General features: G+C 35.4%; 2 protein-coding genes across 2 annotated transcripts; one reads left to right on the top strand and one right to left on the bottom strand.

The window, feature by feature from the left end:
• Positions 1 to 2331: 2331 nt before the first annotated feature.
• Positions 2332 to 14608, top strand: LOC138695931 (uncharacterized). Its single transcript, XM_069820321.1, has 3 exons — positions 2332 to 2683; positions 10822 to 11044; positions 14165 to 14608. Exons 1-3 carry the CDS (start codon positions 2555 to 2557, stop codon positions 14380 to 14382), a joined length of 570 nt encoding a protein of 189 aa, XP_069676422.1. The 5' UTR covers positions 2332 to 2554; the 3' UTR covers positions 14383 to 14608.
• A 144-nt stretch (positions 14609 to 14752) lies between these two features.
• On the bottom strand, positions 14753 to 27433 carry RpL35A (ribosomal protein L35A). The gene is made up of 4 exons (XM_069820322.1): positions 27349 to 27433; positions 26710 to 27001; positions 25345 to 25503; positions 14753 to 14852 (listed from the first exon to the last, which is right to left on the bottom strand). Exons 2-4 carry the CDS (start codon positions 26983 to 26985, stop codon positions 14829 to 14831), a joined length of 459 nt encoding a protein of 152 aa, XP_069676423.1. The 5' UTR covers positions 26986 to 27001; positions 27349 to 27433; the 3' UTR covers positions 14753 to 14828.
• Between the last annotated feature and the right edge of the window lie 271 nt (positions 27434 to 27704).

Below are 27704 nucleotides of genomic sequence, written 5' to 3'. Positions count from 1 at the left end.
GTGCTTGCCTCATTTATTGTGATGTTGTTAGATGTTTCAGATTCCATTATGGTTTGAAAACATTCTAGCAATGGCTCCTTCTTCTCATGAACAACATTTACTGTTCTTATTTTAAAACTCCATCTTGTTGCCCCAGCTGATGGAATTGTCTTTGAAACACATTAATCTAATACAGACTGTGAGGAGATCGAGAGAAGAAAGCAGGGATACTGGATAAATCAGCAAAAAATATGCGAGCCTTTGTATTTTGTTTAGCAGCTCTTTCCATTATGAGATTCAACTGATGGGCACTTAATTTCACATTTCTCCTGAATTGTTAAATTTCTGAACTGAATAGACTGTAAATATTGTACAGAATGAAACATTGTTGCACTTGTTATACTCACAACATTAAAGAAAATGTATTTAAAACTGCGCGCTACTGACAAGCTGCTGCAAATTTTGCAGCTCTGGGAAAATCTGGATTCATGGCGAGGGGCAGCAGGGGGAGGGGTAAAACTAACGCGTAAAGCATCTGAGAGGAGACTGGCAACTCCAGGGGAGGAAGTGGCTACACCCATAGTCCTTGTCTCTGGCTTCACTCTGGCAGCACCAGGGGAGGAAGTGACTTCACTAATGATTGCGTGCATGTCAATGAGAGCGAAATTTTATAAAAAATTCGAGCCGCTAAATAGAGACTGTATAATAAATATATGTATGGTGGGTCCCTATCACCACGGCATGGCGCGTCCTCAGGTTGCGGATAGAAGAGACGGCCTCCAGATATGGAGGGTAGCTGTGAATATATTGAATAAGCAGTCATGGACAGCCGATGAGGGGTGGTCCTCCAGCTTGGGGGTTGAGCGAAGGGCTAACAACCCATCACCGTAAAAAACAGATTGTTACGAATCCCTACAATAATGGGCGAATCCAGAAATGCATATAGAGTGTTAGTTGGGAGACAGGAGGGAAAAAGACCTTTAGGGAGGCCGAGACGTAGATGGGAGGATAATATTAAAATGGATTTGAGGGAGGTGGGGTGTGATGATAGAGACTGGATTAATCTTGCACAGGATAGGGACCGATGGCGGGCTTATGTGAGGGCGGCAATGAACCTTCGGGTTCCTTAAAAGCCATTTGTAAGTAAGTAAGTAAGTAAGTATAATAAATATATTTCACAACATAAAACGAGACAAGAGCCACAAATGTCTGGGGGTGCTGCAGCTCCGCAGCCCTCCTTCGAAAGCTGCCCCTGATTATGAGTTCATTCACATAGAACAGACTGTACAAGCAGTCACTACCATAACATTAATACTATTCAATGTATTTTTATAAACCATTTATTTCCCAATACTTGAAATCAGATAGGCCTACAAAATAATTTTTTTGTAAACTACTGTATCTGAATTGATATTAGCTCATGTGATGTACTGTGGGCAACACCTCAAAAAACAATCCTAACCACGTGTACTGACACAAATTTTATCAATAATAAATCAGAATTACCAAATAAAACTTCCATTAACTAATAAAATTCTTTACTACTTACTTACTGGCTTTTAAGGAACCCGGAGGTTCATTGCCGCCCTCACATAAGCCCGCCATCGGTCCCTATCCTCAGCAAGATTAATCCATTCTCTATCATCATATCCCACCTCCCTCAAATCCATTTTAATATATCTTCCCATCTATGTCTCGGCCTCCCTAAAGGTTTTTTTCCCTCCAGCCTCCCAACTAACATTCTATATGCATTTCTGGATTCGCCCATACGTGCTACATGCCCTGCCCATCTCAAACATCTGGATTTAATGTTCCTAATTATGTCAGGTGAAGAATACAATGCGTGCAGTTCTGTGTTGTATAACTTTCTCCATTCTCCTGTAACTTCATCCCTCTTAGCCCCAAATATTTTCCTAAGAACCTTATTTTCAAACACCCTTAACCTATGTTCCTCTCTTAAAGTGAGAGTCCAAGTTACACAACCATAAAGAACAACCGGTAATATAACTGTTTTATAAATTCTAACTTTCACATTTTTTGACAGCAGACTGGACGATAAAAGCTTCTCAAACGAATAATAACAGGCATTTCCGATATTTATTCTGTGTTTAATTTCCTCCCAGTATCATTTATATTTGTTACTGTTGCTCCAAGATATTTGAACTTCTCCACCTCTTCAAAAGATAAATTTCCAATTTTTATATTTTCTTTACTGAGGAAAAAAATTATTACTCATTAAGCTAAATTACCAGTAATCCTAGACTGCCCAGGCATAACAATATTCAATCTGAACAAAAGGCCATACAAATACAGCAACATGTAGGCTATAGCGAAAGTTCCCACAGGAAATGGTTTTATCACAGTTCATGAATCACTACGCTATCGTAAGAGGCCAACAACCTACTGATAATGAAGTTAATTTCTACATTTATGAATTTAAGGTTTCAGGATTCAGCATATACAACCAGGAAATTTTAAGATAAAAGTCGGCTATCAAAGAGACTTCCATTAAGTTTACTGCATCCAATTAAATATAAAAACATGTTGATGTCGGCTTCAGATTTAGTATCACAACATGTTTAAGCTTTTCGTGTTACCTCTTACATTATGTTTTTCAACTGTGGTGTTTTCACATCCTTATTTTTACTACAAAATGAAGCCCTGTCCAACTTTCAAGTCTCAGGGCAACATACATGTCGATAAGGTACGTTCATACAAAGCTCAATTATTTATGTGTTTCAGATTGTGCTTCCAATCACGAAAGTTTGTTCCATAATTACAAAAGTGTGATCAATATTGAATGGAAAAAAATGTATTTAAAAACTTTCTTTTGTTATGTGTGTGCGTGCGCACAAATGTGTGTGATACCCGGGTTTAAGAATGAAATCAGTCTTCTTTCTTCCAATATTATTTTAATAATGAGATATCGTGGTTATCATGCTAAGTGTTGGGTCTTAGATTCGCAAGTTCAATCTGGTCAAGGATGATAAAATTCTTAGCATGTCTTCTTCCAGCAGTGAAGTAAAGTTAGGAAACCTTTGTCGTAAATTTATGGCATATAATTTTTTAATTAATTTATTTTACATTGCTTCATCAATTACGATGATTACCTAGCATCTGAGTGAAATATTGGTGATAATGCCAGCGAAATGAGTCCAGGGTCCAGCACCGAAAATTATCCAGCATTTGCTCTTAATGGGTTGAGGGAAAATCCCAGAGAACAGGATTTGAATCCAAGCCCGCTCATTTCACAGTCAGTCATGCTAATCATTACTCTGCAGCAGTGGACTATGGAATGTAAAAAGAACTCTGTATTTAATAGAGGGATCCAGGAAAAAATTGTCAGCCATTTCTGGCTAGGGTTGCCAACCTTCCTCTATTTGCAGGAATCTCCCATATTTTTCCATAATTTTTGTCTCCCAGCTCCCGTATTTTTGCATAAGGAAAAATCATTATTGTAAATGTTTGATTTTGCCGTGAATGATGCTTGTTTATATCAGTGGTCAACAGCACAGTGGACCCTCAGGCTAGCATCTCTTACCCGCGGATAAGAGATGCACTAGTGTGCATCTGTGGTTGCTGGCGGGTATGCTTTTTCCCTCTCCCTTCTGCACAACGGTGCATATTCCGATATACCTCTTACCCATTTCAGTGAGTGCTGACAACCACTGGTTTATGTGTTGAATTGTGTTGTTCAAGAGATGCTTTAAAATGTGCAGTCTTCATAGAAGGTCATGCTTGCCAGAAATGGGTTTTAATGCTCACTAGTTCAAATTACACAATATTAATGTTATAAATTTGGAAAAATTGGCTAGTTTGTTCTAAGCATACCAAGTAGTAATGTTCATACCAAGAGTGTTTTATCTCATGAACAATTTATTGGATAGATGTTCGAAACAGGAGCATGACACATCTAGAATTAAGAGCACCGGTATGTCAATTGAAAGTAATTCCTCTCCAAATTAAAAATTCAACACCACTACTGCACACAACCACCTTCAGACTTACAGTTGATTGAAACCTTAGCACACGTCCTAGGATCCTGTCAGCATGGAGAACTTCTGAGAAATTCACGCCATCATAACATCCGAAAGCTAATAGCACAAGCCCTTAGAAACAAATCCTTCGAGGTCCATGAAGAGGTGCACTGCGTTGCGTCTGAAGGTGGTGGAATTAGAAGAGCGGACATCGTGGCTCTAGACAAGACTAATAGTAAAGGCTTTATACTGGACCCAACTGTTAGCTTTGAGATGAGCCAGACCCAACCATCCGAGGTCAACAAAGAGAAACAACAAATTTATGAGCCTACTATTCCGTATTTTCGAGAAAAATATCAGATGGAAGGCACCTGGGAAGTGCATGGTTTAATGATCGGAGCGAGGGGCACCATCCCACGATCAACTGTAAACACTATCAAAACATTTGGAATCCATGACATCATTCCAAAAATAATTACTTCTAGCATTAAAGGGTCTGTGGCGATTCTGAAAAATCATTTATATGGAATATCATAATCCCCTCCCCCCTTTTTCTATTCGTTAGTGTGTGATTGTTATATATGTACAAATTTATTAATTCTTAAATTTAAGCTCCTAGTTCACATTTCAATTTGACTCATCTATTTTACTGTAATAGTTATTATTCTGTGTTTTTGGCAACCCAGGATGCCTGGCCAGACTATTTCTTGGAAATAAATTATATACTAAAACGAAAAATGACAGAGTAATCTCAGTTGTTTCACATTATGTTGGCATCATGTTCCGTCGGACCCCGGCCACTTAGTTACTCGTAATGAGTGCACCTCTGTACTTGTGGTTGGACATTGTGCCACTGTCACACATACTGTAACATGGTACACAAGGGTAGGTCAACAAAGGGGAACACAGTAGGTAGAACTTAAAAAGAGAGATTCAATCCGGCATTAGAATTTGAATCTGGTATGGCTCAGTGGATAAAGCATCAGTACATAAAGCTGAAAACCTGGGTTCGAATCCCGGTGTCAGAGAGAATTTCTCTCCATTCCACTGATTCATGATGCCAGGGATCGTCCCCCCTCCCCCTAGAGAATTTGGTACCTCCTGCTGACTAGATATTAATTTGTCCTTGCCAGGGACAATATTTGAATACCCCCCAGGAATAAGGGTCTAAGTACATAGGGAAACAATGTACCATATACCCTTATTCCAAGGGGATATTCATTTATCTCCTTCAGGTGCCTATTGTATAGTTTCTGTATTTCATATGTTATTAATGCAATATATAACGATTCTCCTTTCTTCTTTTAATATAAACTGAGTGCGACAAGAATACGAGTCGGCCAACATTGCTAATTATTATGAACATTATTTTTATCGATAATTTAAACTGTAATGTCCCCCCTGATGAATTTGCACTTTGCCTATATATATTTTGAAATGACTACTTCTTAAAATGGTGCTATTTGTACATTGAAGACTTTGGGGGTAAATAATGATAACCCACATTTACAAATTGCATACATTTTAATTTTTACTGTAAACACAAGAGGATTGTCATATTTTTTAAGCAGCATAATCCAATCATTGTTAACAAATTTACATAATTATTTAACCAAATCAAAGATAATCTGGCTTATAGGCTGTTAAGAATCAGAAAACTGTCAATCTCAATTTTGAGAGTTATCACTATTTACCCCTGAGGCCAATCAATTACAGTTTGTATGGCTAGAGCAACGATACTATGTGGTCGATATGAATCTGTATGCATATAATTATGTACTTGTATTATTTATTCAAATCAGTCTAGAGTTCATTACAGATGGGGAGTTGAGACCTGGAAAGTGAGCCATGATGGTTAATATTACATGACTCTACCAACATGGAAGTTCATCTCAGACTAAAACATATCTTCCCTTTCCATACCCGTTGGTGATATATAAGGACCAGATTTTTATGTAATATCAAGGTGTGAAATATGTACATATTTATGCAAGAAAAATAAGTTGAATATGTACCAAAATATGTAAAATCATGAAAATATTTAATATCAATATCTGGCGGGTATAGGATAGGTAAGACTCTCCGTTGTGATTTCATAGAGCACTTGACACATTACTATTTTTCCATCGCAATCAATGATTTTATTTTTGTCATTAGGGTTGAAGATACAGGGGCCATTTTAGTTAGTTAAAAGCAGTAGATAAACTCACTTGCACTTTATAGGTACTGTAAGTACTAAAACTAGAGAACTGAGTGAAATGAATGACACAACAGTACTGCAAGCACTGTTTCGCTTTACTGGATTAGGAGAAAATAAGAGGAGATGTGAGACACATGCATTTTAGCTGCTCCCTGTAAGAAACAAAGTACATACTGAAATCTCAAACTATAGGCATTTACAAACTGTTGTCTGAAAAGTGACATTCCTGTCTCATTCAGCAGGGTAGGATTATTCCAGCTGAGAACCATACTTCCTAATTGCTCAGAAAATCCCATTTCCATACAGGTTTACTAAATTTAAAGTAAAGAGGTCAAGCAATAACCTGAAAAGCTATTTATTTTAATCTTTCAACATCTTTCCAGTTTGTTCCTTTACTCCAGCTTATTTTTCAAAAGTCAGCTACTTTATTGCGGCTCATGTCAGACATGACACAGGTTTTCCCTGGAAGGATTAGGAAGAAGGTGGGTAAGGTTGCAAATTGCATGGGAACGGCTTGTTAAGACGTATGCAGAACAATATAGTTCGAGACAAATCATGTCGGCCTCGTCCCACTCCACCGCATGAAGGCAACGCTATACTTTATATTTACCGAGCAATTTTTACAATACAAGATAGTTGTATGGGAAAGGTTGCCTTTTGTTCACTCATATTTAGAGTGGGTGGTATGGGGTGAGTGCCTTCCTGAAACTAAGGACTTTATGTTTTGTCTCGAAATAGATCCTTTTTTGGTTAGGTAAAAAGGCTTTTTAAATCTGTGTATTTCAAATTGTAAACTTCCCCAGCAGAAGTTTTTTTTTTTTCCTTTTAGAGAATTAAAAATGAATAAAACCCTTAAATATGTAGATTTATGTAATACCAAGTCATAATATTTAATGTGGGGTAATATGTAAAAATATGTAGTATCAACTATTAATATATTAATGGTAATTACAAGATTCGCAAAGATTTGTTATTTTTATACGGTTATGTTGAAAGGAATATAATATATAATTACATAAAAATCCGGTCCCTAGTGATATAGCCATGACACATGATATGGTCACAGGACAGGTCTTGCCTCCTCTACTGTATCAAAAGTGATACAATTCAAGTCACACAAAGTTTATGTGCACTCAATGTTGGGTACTTGACAGTTGTCAGCCCACTTTTGAGGTCTGTGGATAATATAGAGGGAAAAATTGAATCGGTGTCTAGTAGAGTTCCTGGGTAGCTCAGTTAGTAGAGCGGTGGTACATTTAACCAAAGGTCCTGGGTTCGATACCCGGCCCAGGAACAATTTTTCCCTCGAAATTATTCAAATAAACTTTACAGGGAGTTATACCTGAAATCTCGATTTGCATAATACACGTCACTGTACGTCAACAGAAAGCTACAATTCAAGTCACACAGAATTTGCATGCACTCAATGTTGATTGCTTGATGGTTGTCAGCTCACTCTGAGGTCTGTGGATAATATAGAAGGAAAAATTGAATCAGTGTCTGGTAGAGTTCCTGAGTAGCTCAGTTAGTAGAGTATTGATACGTTTAACCAAGGGTCCCGGTTTCGATACCTGGCCCAGGAACAATTTTTTCCCTCGAAATTATTCAAATCAACTTTACAGGGAGTTATACCTGAAAGCTCGATTTGCATAATACATGTCACTTATACTAACACAATTCTAGTCACATAGAGTTTGTGTGCACTCAGTGTTGGTTGCTTGACGGTTGTCAGCCTACTTTGAGGTCTGTGGATAATATAGAGGGAAAAATTGAATCGGTGTCTGGTAGAGTTCCTGGGTAGCTCAGTTGGTACATTTAACCAAAGATCCCGAGTTCGATACCCGGCCCCAGAACAATTTTTCCCTTGAAATTATTCAAATCAACTTTACGTTATACCTGAAAGCTCGATTTGCGAAAAGTGATACTTTTCATATGCATCATTCTAGGATGAAATGACTTATAAATGCTAATTAGTTCTTGGTGGTCTTGCAGCTAACATGCTGGCTATTGGATCTGAGGTTTGCAAGTTAAAACGTCACCAAGAGTAATGAATTTTGAAGAGTGATAAAAATCCTTAGCGCCATGCTCCACAGAGATGTAAAGCAGAGAAGCCTGTATCACAGATTTACTACATGTAAAATAAACCTGTCCCTGATAGGGGTTCTAGGAGAAATCTGTTGGTCATTTCTTGCCGATGTTAAAGTACAATGCTAAATAATACTGCAGTTCAGACATTCAAATAAAATACATCACCATCCTGGCAGGTTATAGACTTGAAATAACTTATAGTGTACATAAGTTTTCTTGTCATATCTTCATGGGATGTCCCTGTGATCTTTCTCTTGTAAAGATAAATTTTTGATACAGAATTATGTTATGGTTATGTAGATTATTCGCCCAACAGTGCACATCGTCATTCTTCCTATGTACATATTTATCGATTTTCAGATTTTTGCTCTATTAAATAACTTAAATAGTGATACAGCAAATCCCTCATATCCGGCACCCAAATAACCGGCAATACCACAAAACAATGGCACTTTTGGCTAGGCCAAAAAAAAAATTGTCATTCATGCAAAAGGAAAAGTCGGACGAAGATGAGAGTGGTTATTGTGGATCACACATGCCGCATATTGTTTACTCTTTACATTGTTCACGTGTGAAAACATAGATAAAAAAAAACCCCGTTATGTCCCTGGAGTAGATCGGGTAGCATCGCCAAGCTTTCACTTGAGCCTTGCAAACAATGTGCAGAGACGATATCTTTAAATTTACCACATGAACTTGCCCCTTTCGAAGAGATGTTGGACGAGTCTAAATAGGAAAGTGTGAAATTCTCTGTTCCTACAGCGCGTAAAAGTTTCGAGTGATAGATAGTATATATAAACAAGAAGATATTGAGATAAGTTAAAGAGGTCCAAATCATCGAGCACTATTTGATCTTCATAGTTGCAACGTTGGCTACACTGCTCTTCATGTCACATGGCCACTATTTAAAATTGTCATAAGGTTACGAAAACGCTTAGTATTTTTTATGCCATTATGCATTACAATAAATTATGAACTGATGAACGTACATTACCGTATTCAAAATTAAAAATAAACGTTGTACGTATTTCAAAACATATTTAAATATCTATATGAAAATTAATCAATTTTAACATGAAAAAAATGTTTGTGCATTATACTGGGTGTTCATTTCAAAGTGTGTCATGACGTGACTGTTGATGAGTCAGCGATCTGAAGTGAGTTTCAGCCTTTGTGTCAGAGATGTTGCCTATTAATCATGGTGTTCAATCTGAACTTGAGAACGTGTACGGTATAACTTGAACGTCGTAGCAACAGATGGCGGTCCGTACAGTCTGTGTGCTACCATAACCTCTTTCGAACTGTGTTTTGCGCGGCCAATTCGTACGCAAGGTATTTGTTATCATCGATTGTGTATGGCAGCATTCCACAATACAAATCAAATGCTCCGTGTCCATGTTGACCATCGAAGTTAATGCCAACAAATACGTAAGTAATCGTCGTAACCTTCTCCCCATATCCCGACAGTAAGAAATAACTCACCTCAGTACATATTTCGTAATAGTTCACATTCCTGCCACTACCGGCGTTACCGTATGTATCGGTAAGTACTCTTTTGAAGGAACGCTGTACTTGCTAGACAACTTCTCTGGCAGATAAGTAATACATCTCTGCAGAAGTGTAGGAAGATTGAATTCTCTAGGCTCATCGACTAGCCACGTGATGGCATACAGCGAGCCATGACACACTTTGAACTGAACACCCAGTAGTATGTCTTTACATAACCTATAAACGTATTTTCCAATTATCCAGCACTGGCTTTGTCCCACAGTTGCCGGATATGAGTAATTCTACTGTATATGTAATTATAGTTCTTTTTAAAATGTAAGAATTCACAATCTCTTATGTACCACAGCCATAGAATGAATAAATGTGTTTTTTTTCCTGCTAAAAAATTTATTTTGCATATAGGAGTTATTGCAGGAACGACGACGATATATACTGTTGAATCCCAGTCATCAAGTCTCTCAAATGAATGCGATCCTTGTGTGATGACTTAATATATATGTCGAACATGGAGTAAGGCCACTAAGAGAAAGTACCAAAGGAGAAAGATTTGATCTGGTGCTGTGGATTGAGCCTCGGCGTAGTTCAGTGGTTAGAGCACCCAGTATGTAGAAATGGGGGTCCCGGGTAAGATTCCCAGCACCGGAGCGAATTTTTCTCCATTAATAACCAATTTTCCCTCTTCATTTGTAATTCAATATTGGCATAGGAATACTTGCTCAAGACCGGTTAACATACTGAAATGGGTTATTTTGATACTTATGTAGGTATTTCAGTATTAATTCCATTTCAGTTCATGTAAATAAAATAAAACTCTACAATAATAAATATTGACAAAATCAGTCGAATAATTACAAGTCATTGTTTATTTGCATACAGAGAAACAGCATTCAAAATATCATACTTCGATACCAGGAATGCTGAAAATGTGTATTCTGTGGAAATTACGAAATCATATAATGAAAAAGTAGTAGCTAAGCAGCACGCCATGTTTTTATATAGGTTTTCAAAATGAAAGTAACACAAACTGTTCAGCTTCCTGTGCTATGTAATATATTCTAATGATTTCAGATGATGGGAAAGTGGAATCTGGTTATGTTGTTCATGGATGAAAAGTCAGAGGAATATGATGATGACTCAAGTTGTATACAAGGAGATTTCAAGAAAATAAATGAAACAGCTTTCAAACAGATGTGGTACATAAATTCTCCACATTCTGGATATGCTGCTTTGGTGGAACTTCCTACTGCAGTTACACATTTAGGAGACTGGGAAATTATAGATCCACTAGGAGGTAAAAGAATTTAATATAACACACTGATACAGTTGGCAATCAACTGCTAGTGATGAGCCAGTAAATGTTCACAATGTTGTTGTTGTTTTCTAATGCCAGGAGTTTGACAATAAAGTCATTTGACCTCTTGCACTCCAATATTTTTCAAAGATATTATCATGACCAGCCACTGAAGCACAGATTTTGAGGTGTTCCGAATCCATTTCTTGGTCTGAGTTGCACAATGGGCAGTTAGGGGACTGATATATTCCAATTCTATGCAGGTGTTTGGGCAAACAATCATGGCCTGTTGCCAATCTAAATGCAGCTACAGATGATTTTCGTGGTAAATCGGGAATTAACTGTGGATTTTGATGCAGAGAGTTCCATTTTTCCCCTTGGGATTGAGTTATCAAATTTTGTTTGTTGAAGTCTAAGTATGTAGATTTAATAAATCTCTTCACAGAGTAATACGTAGATTTAGTAACAGGTCTGTAAGTAGCAGTGCTGCCCTTCTTTGCTAAAGCATTCGCATTCTCGTTTCCCAGGATTCCACAATGGGATGGTATCCATTGGAATACAATTCTTTTATTGAGTGATATTAATTGAGAGAGCATTTTAGTTATTTCTGCTGTTTGAGATGAAGGTGTGTGTCTAGAGACGATTGATAGAATAGCTGCTTTGGAGTCTGACAATATAACTGCATTCCTAAATTTGTTGATGTGGCATAGAAGATTCCTGAGACTTTCCCTTATTGCAATGATTTCACCATCAAAACTTGTTGTTCCATATCCAAGAGATCTATAAAGTGAGAAGAGACAGCACGTAACACCTGCACCGGCACCTTGTTCTCTGGAGACCAAGGATCCGTCGGTGTATAAATGAAGCCAGTTTTGTGGAGGGTACCTAATATTAATTGTCTCTAAAGACAATTGTTTCAGTATTTCAGTGTTTACTTCTGATTTCAGTATTTCTTCTGTTAAATTTAGATTATATTCTATATTTAATAGAGTAATGTAAGTTTTAGTTTTCATTAATGAAATGCGAAAACAACCAATTCTGTAACATATCATTAAATACACACATTTTATGATGTAGTATTTATCTCAACTAAGCAAGTAGATGCTGAAAGTCCGATCCCCTTGTTTCAAACATTTTTGCCACTTGCCAATATTTTCATTTTATTTATTTTTTTAAGGTAGACTTATTCCAAGAAACTAAGCATCACCTGCTGTAGTTACATTTGAAAAGTGGTTTGCATTTACACATCTATTAATGCACATTAAGCACAATTCGCTCACAAGGGTTCCCAGGGCATAATTCCTGCATCACAGTATTTTTCGAATAGGGTTAATTACTGGTATGGTAATGGGGGGGGGGGGGGCGGGGATCACAAACAAATATCTCACCCAAAAGTAAGTCGCACCTTCAAAAAGTTTGGGAACCACTGATACACATTATAACCAAATTTCCCCATCCATGGGGTAAGTTGAGTATACTTAGGTTGTTATTATAAGAAGAGGCCAATATATTTGGAAATGCAATAAAATCATTCTAAAAGGTCACAGTGCTAACATATAAAAAAACTGACTGGATAATGTTATTATGGTAACAGGCTATGAGCACAGTCTAGTATATACAGTCACGAAGCTTAATACTTACTAAATATGCAAACGTAAACGGTTGAAATATGCATCCATAGATAGTTGCTCACCACCAGGATCGCTACTATCGCCTCATTACAGACTCTTTCCCTAGCAGACCATAAAGTGTATTGTATTTCGATATCGTGTTCTTTTGAAAAAAATTAACACCTTCCTTTCACTATTTAAATATGAAATACGTAAGGTTTATATATTATTTTCATAAAAAATATATTATATTCTATAAACTCACCTTCCTGGATCTTTCGGAAGAAGGATAACTCTAACCTAATTTTCTTACAATTTATAGTACTACAAACGTCTCCTTGCCCCATGTTATTATTCAAATTATTGTATTTTAGCCATTTACAATTATTACAACCGATAATGAACTTTTCACAAAAATGCGAAATATGGCACAGTCAATGCTTTTTCGATCTAGACCACGCCGTAATGTTTGTTCGGGTTTTCTATTTCAGTGTATGGAGCTCAGTGAAATATTATAACTTCATTGCTTATCATTGCTAAGCTTTATTTAGTGTAATGTGTGTTATAAGTTCCGTTTACTTCTTGTTGCATAATATGTTGCAGAAATAATTACAAAACTGTGTTATTTTAATGTGAAGAGAATTTTACATGTTAACATAATCTGTTCGCGTGAACATTTCAAGTTTAGAATGGAAGCTATTTTGAGGTTTAATAAAAAAGAATTTATATTGGGATTTCAATTTAGCACATCTACCTTCCTTAAATTTTCATATGAATGACAAGGCATTGGAGATCACTAAATTTAGACAGAAAGGGGCAACTGGTACAGTAAACATAACCTATAATTTCAACATATCTAAATATCCGTGCAGTCCAATTGAAAATTATTGAATCGTGCATAAATGAATGTACAAGAATTTCGCAATATTTAATCGAAATAAAGGCAGGTATTACACATACGAACAACGTAATTTTCACACCATAAATAATATTACGTCTTAACTCGCAAGTAAATTATGTCTGAAGTGTCTCATAATAATTGTTTTAAATTTTATTAATGGAATTACACTACATTTTAGAGAAACATATGTTACTGTTTATGTACTCCAACTAATTTATATGGTTGAAACGCCGCCCTTCGTGATCAGGCTAAGCGAGTTACATGGTCTGCCTTACAGCCTGTATTAGATCACGATGGCTGTGGCTGTTCCTAGTACTCACAGCGCTCCAAGCGGCTAGCAACTATCACGAGATTTGCAAAAAATCACCCCAAGCTTCGTGACTGTATATAGTAGACTGTGCTATGAGTCTCTAAACTTAATAAAGGCTGTTTTTATGCCCATATTACTCCAACCCACCCTGATAAAAAAGTAAAAATAGATTGAGGTAGGAAAAGAAACATTAAATACTAGCTACTTTGTCATTATACTGCAACAGGGTTCCAAGAGATTTAACGATATTTTTTCTAAATGAAATGTGATACAATTGAAGGATATATTCTTGTTTGCAGGTAACCTCACAGTAAAAGTACTACATGCTTCCCCTAAGTCGCGACTGACCATGACTTTCTGCATGATACAGCATGGAAAATCTGTACATCTTTGGACAGCGGTGGCAATGCGCAAGACCAGTGCCTCGCAGATAGAACTTTTACAAGTATCTTCAGAACTTTTGGCAAAAGGTTTCGACATGAATGACATCACAATGATCACGTGGAACAAGTGCTGAATGAAGAGTATAACTAGATTTATAAAAGCAGTAACTTAAACAAAACCTAATCCACATAAAATAGCATCAGCATTAAATTTATACCACAGGACTGGACATTTGTAATACAAACATTTGGCAGTAACTGAGTATACAAGGAGTGAAATGTAATAGGTTAAGGTCTAAACCATGGGTGTCCAAACGCCTATAGAACCAGGAGGTATTGCACGTCAAGCATGCTCTGCTAAGACCAGTAAGTTTCCATATAAAATAGGAAAAACGACCTTAAAGAATATGCGCTGCGGGTTGCTTACGCCAGGGGTTACCTCGTACGAGTTACAATTGGACATCTATGGTCTAAACACATGTTATTGTATAATAAAGTAACAAATTACCAATGAAGAAAATTTATTTTTATATTGTACACAGCCCAAACAACATTTTCTCGATTATTTCTGATGGAAAATTCAAATTCGGGATGGATACAACATCTGAAACAGAAAAGAACAAAATATGAGTCCATGTAGCTTTTACCAGGACGAACAGAAGTTATAGTGAATACACTCGGTGAGTTGACACAGATCTCGAAATTTGGAATTAACAATAGTTGTTAACTACATTAAACGTGGTCCTTTCTAAAAGCAAATTTCTTGCATTTAAACCCTATTCTTTTTAACTTCTTGAATACTTGGATGATCTCTTATTTATAATTAATATTTTTTCTCAATTAACATTTTGAACGTCCATAACAGAAAATACAATGAGATCTGAAATGTTGTGAAAGCTATTACAAGTTCAGTATTTAAGTGATCTTTTTGCAAGTTGCGAATTCAGAGACAGAAAACAGAGACTTTCGCGAGGGAAGAGGAATGAGAAGTAAAACGAGCATTGCCAACCTGTGGCATTTTGAAGTTCTGAACAAAACCTCGAACGAAATTATTTTGCTTCAATTTTAACCTTAAAACATTCTGGTCTGGTTCAATGTAATGTTTTTAATTATTCTAGTTTGCTGCTACATGACTTGAGTTATATGCAGAGAACAATTGAAGACAACTGCGTAATATATTCCATAATACTGTATCAAGTGTTTATACACCTCCTCATTGTTCTTGTGTGGAAAAATATGATTAATCAATAAGTTACTATAAAATTGCATTTCTTTTCAGAATCTAGTACCTTTCTTCATAGCACAGATCACATATGTAGTAACTAATTTCTGCATTAACGTATGTGGAGAGTTCACATGCTGCACTAAGATGACAAATCACGTCATGTATCATGGTGGTGTAATACATTTTACATTTCTCCACGAAGTTTGATACAGTCTCCGGATCACAATCTTCTGCATCCTCTTGCTTGAAGATAATAATGGAGAGCAAAAAGATCGCTCTTTCAAATTAAAAGTAAACTATCCATGCGGGAAAATATAGCATTGGGACCGTCATTTCTCGACGATCGATTTGATAAAACGATACTTTAACAATGGAAATGGGAAAAAATAACGTTATTTATATGAAACTATTTCCGGGACAAAAAAAAAAAAAAGCGAACAAAAAAAGGCGGGAAAACGACGATAACGGAAACGATGCATCAAAGTTCCACTGTATTACAGTACAGGTAAGTGAGCTGCACAAGCACAGTTGCATCACACAGACGCACAGCGGATCAGAACGCAAATCTAACCAGACAAAATTAATAACTTCTCTTCTATATAACAGATTTGTATTAAACTGCTATAGTTTCTAAAAGAGAAGCTACCCCTTTACAGGGTGCATTTAGACAAAATTAACTTCTCTCCTATGTAACAGATTTGTATTAAACTGTTACAGTTTCTATAAGAGAAGCTACCCCTTTACAGGGGTGCATTTATACAAAATTAACAACTTCTATGTCACAGATTTGTATTAAACTGATATGGTTTCTATAAGAGAAGCTACCCCTTTACAGGGGTGCATTTATACAAAATTAACAACTTCTATGTCACAGATTTGTATTAAACTGATATACTTTCTATAAGAGAAGCTACCCCTTTACAGGGGTGCATTTATACAAAATTAACAACTTCTATGTCACAGATTTGTATTAAACTGATATGGTTTCTATAAGAGCAGCTACCCCTTTACAGGGTGCATTTAGACAAAATTAACTTCTCTCCTATGTAACAGATTTGTATTAAACTGTTACAGTTTCTATAAGAGAAGCTACCCCTTTACAGGGGTGCATTTATACAAAATTAACAACTTCTATGTCACAGATTTGTATTAAACTGATATAGTTTCTATGAGAGAAGCTACCCGTTTACAGGGGTGCATTTATACAAAATTAACTTCTCTCCTATGTAACAGATTTGTATTAAACTGTTACAGTTTCTATAAGAGAAGCTACCCCTTTACAGGGGTGCATTTATACAAAATTAACAACTTCTATGTCACAGATTTGTATTAAACTGATATAGTTTCTATGAGAGAAGCTACCCCTTTACAGGGGTGCATTTATACAAAATTAACTTCTCTCCTATGTAACAGATTTGTATTAAACTGTTACAGTTTCTATAAGAGAAGCTACCCCTTTACAGGGGTGCATTTATACAAAATTAACAACTTCTATGTCACAGATTTGTATTAAACTGATATAGTTTCTATAAGAGAAGCTACCCCTTTACAGGGGTGCATTTATACAAAATTAACTTCTCTCCTATGTAACAGATTTGTATTAAACTGTTACAGTTTCTATAAGAGAAGCTACCCCTTTACAGGGGTGCATTTATACAAAATTAACAACTTCTATATCACAGATTTGTATTAAACTGATATAGTTTCTATGAGAGAAGCTACCCCTTTACAGGGGTGCATTTATACAAAATTAACTTCTCTCCTATGTAACAGATTTGTATTAAACTGTTACAGTTTCTATAAGAGAAGCTACCCCTTTACAGGGGTGCATTTATACAAAATTAACAACTTCTATGTCACAGATTTGTATTAAACTGATATAGTTTCTATAAGAGAAGCTACCCCTTTACAGGGGTGCATTTATACAAAATTAACTTCTCTCCTATGTAACAGATTTGTATTAAACTGTTACAGTTTCTATAAGAGAAGCTACCCCTTTACAGGGGTGCATTTATACAAAATTAACAACTTCTATGTCACAGATTTGTATTAAACTGATATAGTTTCTATAAGAGAAGCTACCCCTTTACAGGGGTGCATTTATACAAAATTAACTTCTCTCCTATGTAACAGATTTGTATTAAACTGTTACAGTTTCTATAAGAGAAGCTACCCCTTTACAGGGGTGCATTTATACAAAATTAACAACTTCTATGTCACAGATTTGTATTAAACTGATATAGTTTCTATAAGAGAAGCTACCCCTTTACAGGGTGCATTTAGACAAAATTAACTTCTCTCCTATGTAACAGATTTGTATTAAACTGCTATAGTTTCTAAAAGAGAAGCTACCCCTTTACAGGGTGCATTTAGACAAAATTAACTTCTCTCCTATGTAACAGATTTGTATTAAACTGCTATAGTTTCTAAAAGAGAAGCTACCCCTTTACAGGGTGCATTCAGACAAAATTAACTTCTCTCCTATGTAACAGATTTGTATTAAACTGCTATAGTTTCTAAAAGAGAAACTACCCCTTTACAGGGTGCATTTAGACAAAATTAACTTCTCTCCTATGTAACAGATTTGTATTAAACTGTTACAGTTTCTATAAGAGAAGCTACCCCTTTACAGGGTGCATTTAGACAAAATTAACTTCTCTCCTATGTAACAGATTTGTATTAAACTGTTACAGTTTCTATAAGAGAAGCTACCCCTTTACAGGGGTGCATTTATACAAAATTAACAACTTCTATGTCACAGATTTGTATTAAACTGATATGGTTTCTGTAAGAGAAGCTACCCCTTTACAGGGGTGCATTTAGACAAAATTAACTTCTCTCCTATGTAACAGATTTGTATTAAACTGTTACATTTTCTATAAGAGAAGCTACCCCTTTACAAGGGTGCATTTATACAAAATTAACAACTTCTATGTCACAGATTTGTATTAAACTGATATAGTTTCTATAAGAGAAGCTACCCCTTTACAGGGGTGCATTTATACAAAATTAACTTCTCTCCTATGTAACAGATTTGTATTAAACTGTTACAGTTTCTATAAGAGAAGCTACCCCTTTACAGGGGTGCATTTATACAAAATTAACAACTTCTATGTCACAGATTTGTATTAAACTGATATAGTTTCTATGAGAGAAGCTACCCCTTTACAGGGGTGCATTTATACAAAATTAACTTCTCTCCTATGTAACAGATTTGTATTAAACTGTTACAGTTTCTATAAGAGAAGCTACCCCTTTACAGGGGTGCATTTATACAAAATTAACAACTTCTATATCACAGATTTGTATTAAACTGATATAGTTTCTATAAGAGAAGCTACCCCTTTACAGGGGTGCATTTATACAAAATTAACTTCTCTCCTATGTAACAGATTTGTATTAAACTGTTACAGTTTCTATAAGAGAAGCTACCCCTTTACAGGGGTGCATTTATACAAAATTAACAACTTCTATATCACAGATTTGTATTAAACTGATATAGTTTCTATAAGAGAAGCTACCCCTTTACAGGGGTGCATTTATACAAAATTAACTTCTCTCCTATGTAACAGATTTGTATTAAACTGTTACAGTTTCTATAAGAGAAGCTACCCCTTTACAGGGGTGCATTTATACAAAATTAACAACTTCTATGTCACAGATTTGTATTAAACTGATATAGTTTCTATAAGAGAAGCTACCCCTTTACAGGGGTGCATTTATACAAAATTAACTTCTCTCCTATGTAACAGATTTGTATTAAACTGTTACAGTTTCTATAAGAGAAGCTACCCCTTTACAGGGGTGCATTTATACAAAATTAACAACTTCTATGTCACAGATTTGTATTAAACTGATATAGTTTCTAAAAGAGAAGCTACCCCTTTACAGGGTGCATTTAGACAAAATTAACTTCTCTCCTATGTAACAGATTTGTATTAAACTGTTACAGTTTCTATAAGAGAAGCTACCCCTTTACAGGGGTGCATTTATACAAAATTAACAACTTCTATGTCACAGATTTGTATTAAACCGATATAGTTTCTATAAGAGAAGCTACCCCTTTACAGGGTGCATTTAGACAAAATTAACTTCTCTCCTATGTAACAGATTTGTATTAAACTGCTATAGTTTCTAAAAGAGAAGCTACCCCTTTACAGGGTGCATTTAGACAAAATTAACTTCTCTCCTATGTAACAGATTTGTATTAAACTGCTATAGTTTCTAAAAGAGAAGCTACCCCTTTACAGGGTGCATTTAGACAAAATTAACTTCTCTCCTATGTAACAGATTTGTATTAAACTGCTATAGTTTCTAAAAGAGAAACTACCCCTTTACAGGGTGCATTTAGACAAAATTAACTTCTCTCCTATGTAACAGATTTGTATTAAACTGTTACAGTTTCTATAAGAGAAGCTACCCCTTTACAGGGTGCATTTAGACAAAATTAACTTCTCTCCTATGTAACAGATTTGTATTAAACTGTTACAGTTTCTATAAGAGAAGCTACCCCTTTACAGGGGTGCATTTATACAAAATTAACAACTTCTATGTCACAGATTTGTATTAAACTGATATGGTTTCTGTAAGAGAAGCTACCCCTTTACAGGGGTGCATTTAGACAAAATTAACTTCTCTCCTATGTAACAGATTTGTATTAAACTGTTACAGTTTCTATAAGAGAAGCTACCCCTTTACAAGGGTGCATTTATACAAAATTAACAACTTCTATGTCACAGATTTGTATTAAACTGATATAGTTTCTATAAGAGAAGCTACCCCTTTACAGGGGTGCATTTATACAAAATTAACTTCTCTCCTATGTAACAGATTTGTATTAAACTGTTACAGTTTCTATAAGAGAAGCTACCCCTTTACAGGGGTGCATTTATACAAAATTAACAACTTCTATGTCACAGATTTGTATTAAACTGATATAGTTTCTATGAGAGAAGCTACCCCTTTACAGGGGTGCATTTATACAAAATTAACTTCTCTCCTATGTAACAGATTTGTATTAAACTGTTACAGTTTCTATAAGAGAAGCTACCCCTTTACAGGGGTGCATTTATACAAAATTAACAACTTCTATATCACAGATTTGTATTAAACTGATATAGTTTCTATAAGAGAAGCTACCCCTTTACAGGGGTGCATTTATACAAAATTAACTTCTCTCCTATGTAACAGATTTGTATTAAACTGTTACAGTTTCTATAAGAGAAGCTACCCCTTTACAGGGGTGCATTTATACAAAATTAACAACTTCTATATCACAGATTTGTATTAAACTGATATAGTTTCTATAAGAGAAGCTACCCCTTTACAGGGGTGCATTTATACAAAATTAACTTCTCTCCTATGTAACAGATTTGTATTAAACTGTTACAGTTTCTATAAGAGAAGCTACCCCTTTACAGGGGTGCATTTATACAAAATTAACAACTTCTATGTCACAGATTTGTATTAAACTGATATAGTTTCTATAAGAGAAGCTACCCCTTTACAGGGGTGCATTTATACAAAATTAACTTCTCTCCTATGTAACAGATTTGTATTAAACTGTTACAGTTTCTATAAGAGAAGCTACCCCTTTACAGGGGTGCATTTATACAAAATTAACAACTTCTATGTCACAGATTTGTATTAAACTGATATAGTTTCTAAAAGAGAAGCTACCCCTTTACAGGGTGCATTTAGACAAAATTAACTTCTCTCCTATGTAACAGATTTGTATTAAACTGTTACAGTTTCTATAAGAGAAGCTACCCCTTTACTGGGGTGCATTTATACAAAATTAACTTCTCTCCTATGTAACAGATTTGTATTAAACTGTTACAGTTTCTATAAGAGAAGCTACCCCTTTACAGGGGTGCATTTATACAAAATTAACAACTTCTATGTCACAGATTTGTATTAAACTGTTACAGTTTCTATAAGAGAAGCTACCCCTTTACAGGGGTGCATTTATACAAAATTAACAACTTCTATGTCACAGATTTGTATTAAACTGATATAGTTTCTATAAGAGAAGCTACCCCTTTACAGGGGTGCATTTAGACAAAATTAACTTCTCTCCTATGTAACAGATTTGTATTAAACTGTTACAGTTTCTATAAGAGAAGCTACCCCTTTACAAGGGTGCATTTATACAAAATTAACAACTTCTATGTCACAGATTTGTATTAAACTGATATAGTTTCTATAAGAGAAGCTACCCCTTTCCAGGGATGCATTTAGACAGAATTAACAACTTCTCTTCTATGTAACAGATTTGTATTGAACTCTGTACAGGGGTTACAGGTAGCATAAGCTATATTTTTTGTGTACAAACTCTGATTTAGTTTCCATAAGAGAAGCTACCCCTTTACAGGGTTGCATTTAGACAAAATTAACGAATTCTCTACTATCTAACGGATTTTTATAAAATTTTCCACAGAAGTTACAGGCAGAATCTATTTTTCTGTAAAAACTCTCACTACATTTATGTAAGAGGAACTACCCTTTTATATGAGGTGGTTTTTAGAGAAAATTAATCAATTCTCTCCTATATAACAAATTTTTATGAAAATGAATGCAGTGTCTTCTTTTGTAACTCTTGGATCAATTACATCAAGTACTCGAAATCTGTAGAAAATATTCTAATGAATATTTATATTAACCACAGATTTCTTGATTGTTCAAAATATTTAATAAATTCAATGCATCATTAACATGCCTATGCCTGTATATACATTCGCTTGCCACCAACATTTCTGATTTTTCTTCTTCCCTTGCAAATAACACCATCCCGTAACAATGAAAGCAGCACTCGCATCTGACATCTCACACAGAAATGAAATATGGAGCACTTCTGAGCCGAGCATTCAAAGTGAGCATTCGCAATGCACATGAATGCTCGCTTTGTAACATTTGCTCACTATGAGCATTCCGTTACTATGCTCGGCTCAAGTCAGTTGCCAGCTATTTATGCCACAAGGCACATGGGGGGCATGAAGGTAGTGCTCCATGCATTTTTTGACCTCGGCATTAGAATGAGGTGGTGTGGTTGGCACTATACTCTGACAGTTTTTTGTTCCTGGGATAGACCCAGTACTCAATTTGATAGGAGGCTGAGTGAACCTCGGAGCTGTTCTGAAAGTTTGGTCACGAGAAAATCCCGTCACCACCCGGGATCGAATCCCGGACTTTCCAGTCCATAACCAGTTGCTCTTAACTGAGCTATCCAGCTGCCAAAGAATACTGAAGGTAAACAAATATTTTGTAAAAGCTTGACTGATTCTTAATTCACACATGACATTCCAGAACACAAGAAGTGAGCACACGCAAATGACAGTCTAGTGGAATCAAATCCCAAACCCAACCGGCATTACAGACATATCAGGACCGAAAGCCCTCAAATTTCTGTTGAAAATTATGGTTGCTCTTGTGTTGGGATACCTTGCTACAGCAAGACAAACTTACATGTCATCCCCCCAAACGAAACAATTGATGGATCATATTACAAAGAAAAAATTCAATTTGAAAGAATTTTATTGATGTATGGAATAAATGACCAAGAAACTAGTAAGATCTAAATGTTACTTAATACCCTAAGGGTGAAATCTAACCATTTTTCCCCATTACTACATAAGCTAGTGGATTATGGTGATTTTCTAGTTTGCAGGTACTGAGAAATACAACTGGTAGTGATTTTTATAACTGTTATATTGGCAGCAGTGACACAAGTTGTCAGTAGTTTAAATTCTGAAAATTCAAATTGTTCTAGATTTCTGAGGCCATTACTGGAAGCTAGTGAAATTTGAACATATTAATAATTAATTAATATCAGTACCGGTATTAATATTAACACATAATACTTATTGTATGTGTTGCTTTGTGTTGTGGTTACAATTTCGAGATTAGAGTCAGGTAGGCCAAGTGTAAATAAATATAACATATTTCGTGTGATACATGCCCTTGAGTAATCGATAGAAATACCATTTCACATTTTAATTAACTTCTTTCGTGTTTACACTCTTATTACAGTAATGGAGTACATATTCTAAAGCATACATTTCAAAGTGGCATTCGTTTTCAGGATTCATACTAATCATTTCAAGTGATCAAACAAAATATATTTTTAGGTTAGGTCTCGTGATTCGTGAACTGTTTAATCAAAGCAATGAATTTCATGTTGTCAGACAAAATACATTTTAATATTAGATCATATGGGCTATTCCATCTCAAATCGACCAAAATATAGAGAAAATTGACATTGCAATTTTCAAATACAATGAAACTTTTTCTGTCCGTAGACAACTATGATACAATGCTTTGTGCAAAGTTTGAGGCATCAGAACTTCATAGTGTTTAAATTTAAAATATTTTAATTCATCGTATTTTCATAAAATTAGCAACTTTAAACTGTTGTGGCTCCAAAAGCCTTTCACCCAATGATCAAAATCATGGTTTATTTTGATGCTGAGAAGTTAAAGTTTATATTGACAAGTAAACAGTTTTTCTTACTTTTGATGGAAATGGAGAAATTTAGATTTTTCTTAATTAAGACACCTTTGCCCACGAAAAAATATTTTTAAAATATATGGTTAGATTTTGCATTGAAAGTACAAATAAACACGTATTTTTTACTGGTGCAATGTTACTAGAAAGTATTGAAAAATCAAATAAAGAAAATAAATAGTACGTGTGTGAGCCAACCAGCTGACTGTGAGGCGGGAGCTAGCCTAGGCAAGCAAGGCCAGTAGACATAAACACGTGATGTTTCGTCTAGTAGCGCATAGCTGGGTTTTCATAAACACAGGAGTAAAATGACGCCCAAAGCTTATCTTCATCTCTCGGCCAGTGCTTGCTGTGTTGCGCTTTTCAAGTCTAGGTGTGTGAATATAATTTATTTAATACCCTCGAAACTTATTGCCGTGACATTAAGCAAACAATGCCGAATCCCTCTTAATAATGCAAGGTTTTTTCTCAATTTTTTTTTACATTTTTACAAATGGGCAAAAAGCCTCAAAGTAAGTAAAATCAGATTATCTGTCTCTCTGTATATAATAAAAATAAAAAATCATAACCTATCAAATATCAGCTTCAAAATGAGCTCCCGTTCAATGTTCTGCAGTAAATGGTTCCAGAGTTCTGAGCGCTGAAAGAGGCTTGTTTTTCTAAAATACGCTAAATTTGTCGCTCAACAATACGAAAACCGTTTGACTTTCGATAGTATATTTTTGCAAATGCACTCTCCTCAGCACCTTGTATAAATAGGGAAAAAATTAGAGTATAAAAAAAATGCGAGGTTTTTTACTGTTCGATTTCATATGGAATAGCCCATACACTAATCTACTAGTTACTAACATAATGTGCAAGAGGTCCAGAAGAAAAATATACTCTTTTACAAATTATTGAACCTTTTAGAAAACACCTCCCCAACATAAAGATGAGATGTCGTAAATAAGCAAGACATCGTTATTTTTAATATTATATTATTATTATTATTATTATTATTATTATTATTATTATTATTATTATAGTAGGGCTACATGGCATTGTGTGATTTTATCCTTTTGGTGGTATCTAGTATTAGTTGGCAACACTGAAAAGACGACTAAATTAATCTTTTAGGAATTACTCTTACATGATCCTCAGTATACACTGTTTTTTAAACAACTTAGATCACCATCAAGGGAGCAGCTTATTGGAAGACTCAGAGTGGACATCGGGAAAATCTGAAAGACTGGTGCAGCTACGCTCTTTACGAGGTTTTGAGGTGCCGAATGCACAATTCATAATAGTGTGTAAGCGATGCGGAAACCGAACGCTATACCAGTCTTTTAGATAATGTCATTAGTTCTTTAGTTTCTGTAAAGTAACTCACAATTCTGATGCGCTGTCCCATTGCCTTTGCAGGAAGATTTGTTTTGAACTTGGCGCGGACAGCTCCTGAGGTCCCGTGAGGTCTTGTCACCTTTCCCCAAATAGCGCGAACTTTTGTCTTCTTTCTTGTATTTCCAGGGACAGGTGTCCTATTCTTAGCCTAACGAAAAAAATGTCCATATTTAGACAATGAAACACATAAAATCGTTATTAAAATACCAGCCTCAAGATTATCACTGCACTGGAGTCCATATCATACATAAATTGAAGCAATGTCAAAGTGATGGGGGGGGGGGGAATGATCCCATATTGTTAGCAACAGAGAAACATTGCTCAAAGCAATGTTTTTAATGTAAAGTATGCTAGGAAAAGTTTCCTTTAAATTTACAAGGAAACAGTTTCGTAAGAGAATATTTATTTTCCATTGTGATACATACCATAGGTATCCTAGTTAACTAAAGCTAATAATCGTGTGGAGAGGAATGTAAAGGTGATGAGAGAGAATTTCTATTACCAGTAGTACAGTACAGCTGTCCAGTCTCTAGCCCTCATTTTCTTCGAGAGGTAAGGAAAATGAGGAGAGACCAGCATTGCCAACCAAATTCTGAACAGAATCTCGAAATCCTACTAGGAATAAAACAATTCTGCTAAATTTTAACCTTAAAATACTCTGGTTCGGTTCAATGTAATGCTTTTAATTAACAGTTTGCTGCTACAAGACTTACGTTCTGTGAATATATTTGAGAAAAATTCGTTCCGGCACCTCTCAGCTCTGCATATTTACAGAATGACTATTTATAGCCATTGATTATTCAATGAGGATGGCGAGACCACACATGTGAATAAGCTATATGTATATATCGATGCGAACAGTATTCATAAACTGTTGTCGAAAATGGCCATAAAGTCATTTAAATATGCGCTTCTGCATACATGGCTTGAATGTCTTAAAAATGCAGGTAGGAGGAGAGTTCGGCCGGCACCTTGGATCGTGTCCCGGCATAGCTCAGATGAAAAGAGCACTCAGCGCGCAGAGCTGAATATCCCGGGTTAGATTCCCGGTGCCGGAACGAATTTTTCTCAAATTAATATTTACACGAAATTATATAAATAGGACTATAAATATCTACAGAATAGATAAATTATGGTAAAACTAACGCTGAGGTAGTTTCGTGATTTCGGAAGTGAAAATCGGGGAAAAGGATTGTAGAGATGCAGTTGATCGTAAATGCAAAGCATAATAAATGTCTAAACTAACCAACCTAACCTGTTATAGATTCGTATATGCAAGGTGTATAAGAAACTACCTCAGCGCTAGTTTAGCCATTATAGGCCTATTTGTTTAACCGAAAATGATCACATATACCTTGTATACATATACACAGCGTTTTCCAACATAAAACCAGCTGTCTGGTTTCTTGGTGCAACCCTCAACCTTCAACAGGGCTGTGTTCTCGTGTTGGTTTCTTAAACCTCTCTTGTAACCAGTAAAAACAGCTTTCGCGTAGAGACGACCATGGCGCTTCTTGGGACGTTTTTTCAATGGGGGCCGTTCTGTTGGTTTCTCTTTAGGTGCCTTCTCCTTCTTTTCCTTGGGTTTCTTCTCCACTTTAGCCTTCGCTGGCTTTTCTGCATCCGCCATTGTATTCGGCTATTAACTACACAAAACATTCAGTACAAATTAAATCACAAGAACTCCAAAAAAAATTCACTCTTTATACCAATATAAGCTGTAACATTATCTGAAAATACCAATTTAAACTATAACACTATCTGAAATTAATGATTTAATTCCCTACATAACAAAGTTAACCTAAAACAGCCAACAACTATCTATGCGAGCACATGACAATATCTATCATCATCGTTGAAAATAGACGTTATTATTATTATGTGACCAATGAATATAAAAGAAAATACTTTTTACTTCAGCAGTAACAAGCAATTTGGATTCATACATGCAAAGTAACTTTGTAATATTTACAATACATTCCTCTATACACACCTTATTTCACCAAAACACATATGCCGTACAAAAGAACGGAAGTATGAAAAAGGAACTGAGAATGATGGGAGCAGGGTTGTCTACACGAATCAAAGAAATAAAATATCTCTCTACTAATTTAATTAATTAAACTTCCAAAGTGAGAAACAAATAAATATTTAATATTTATAGAACATAATATGTTTTCAATGTTGTATTTTATATACATTTTAATATTGACTATGAATTTGTAACATTTTCAACTCATAATTTACCTTTGATCCAATTCTCTTTGCAAGCAACTGTTCTCTGTGAAAGAACCGCTAAATTTGAAAGAGGTTCTTTAAAAGCCATTTGTAAGTAAGTAAGTATTTGCA

The sequence above is a fragment of the Periplaneta americana genome, chromosome 3 (genome assembly GCF_040183065.1).
Source record: "Periplaneta americana isolate PAMFEO1 chromosome 3, P.americana_PAMFEO1_priV1, whole genome shotgun sequence".
In the NCBI taxonomy this organism is placed as follows: domain Eukaryota; kingdom Metazoa; phylum Arthropoda; class Insecta; order Blattodea; family Blattidae; genus Periplaneta; species Periplaneta americana.
This window is presented reverse-complemented; position numbering and strand designations above follow the sequence as displayed.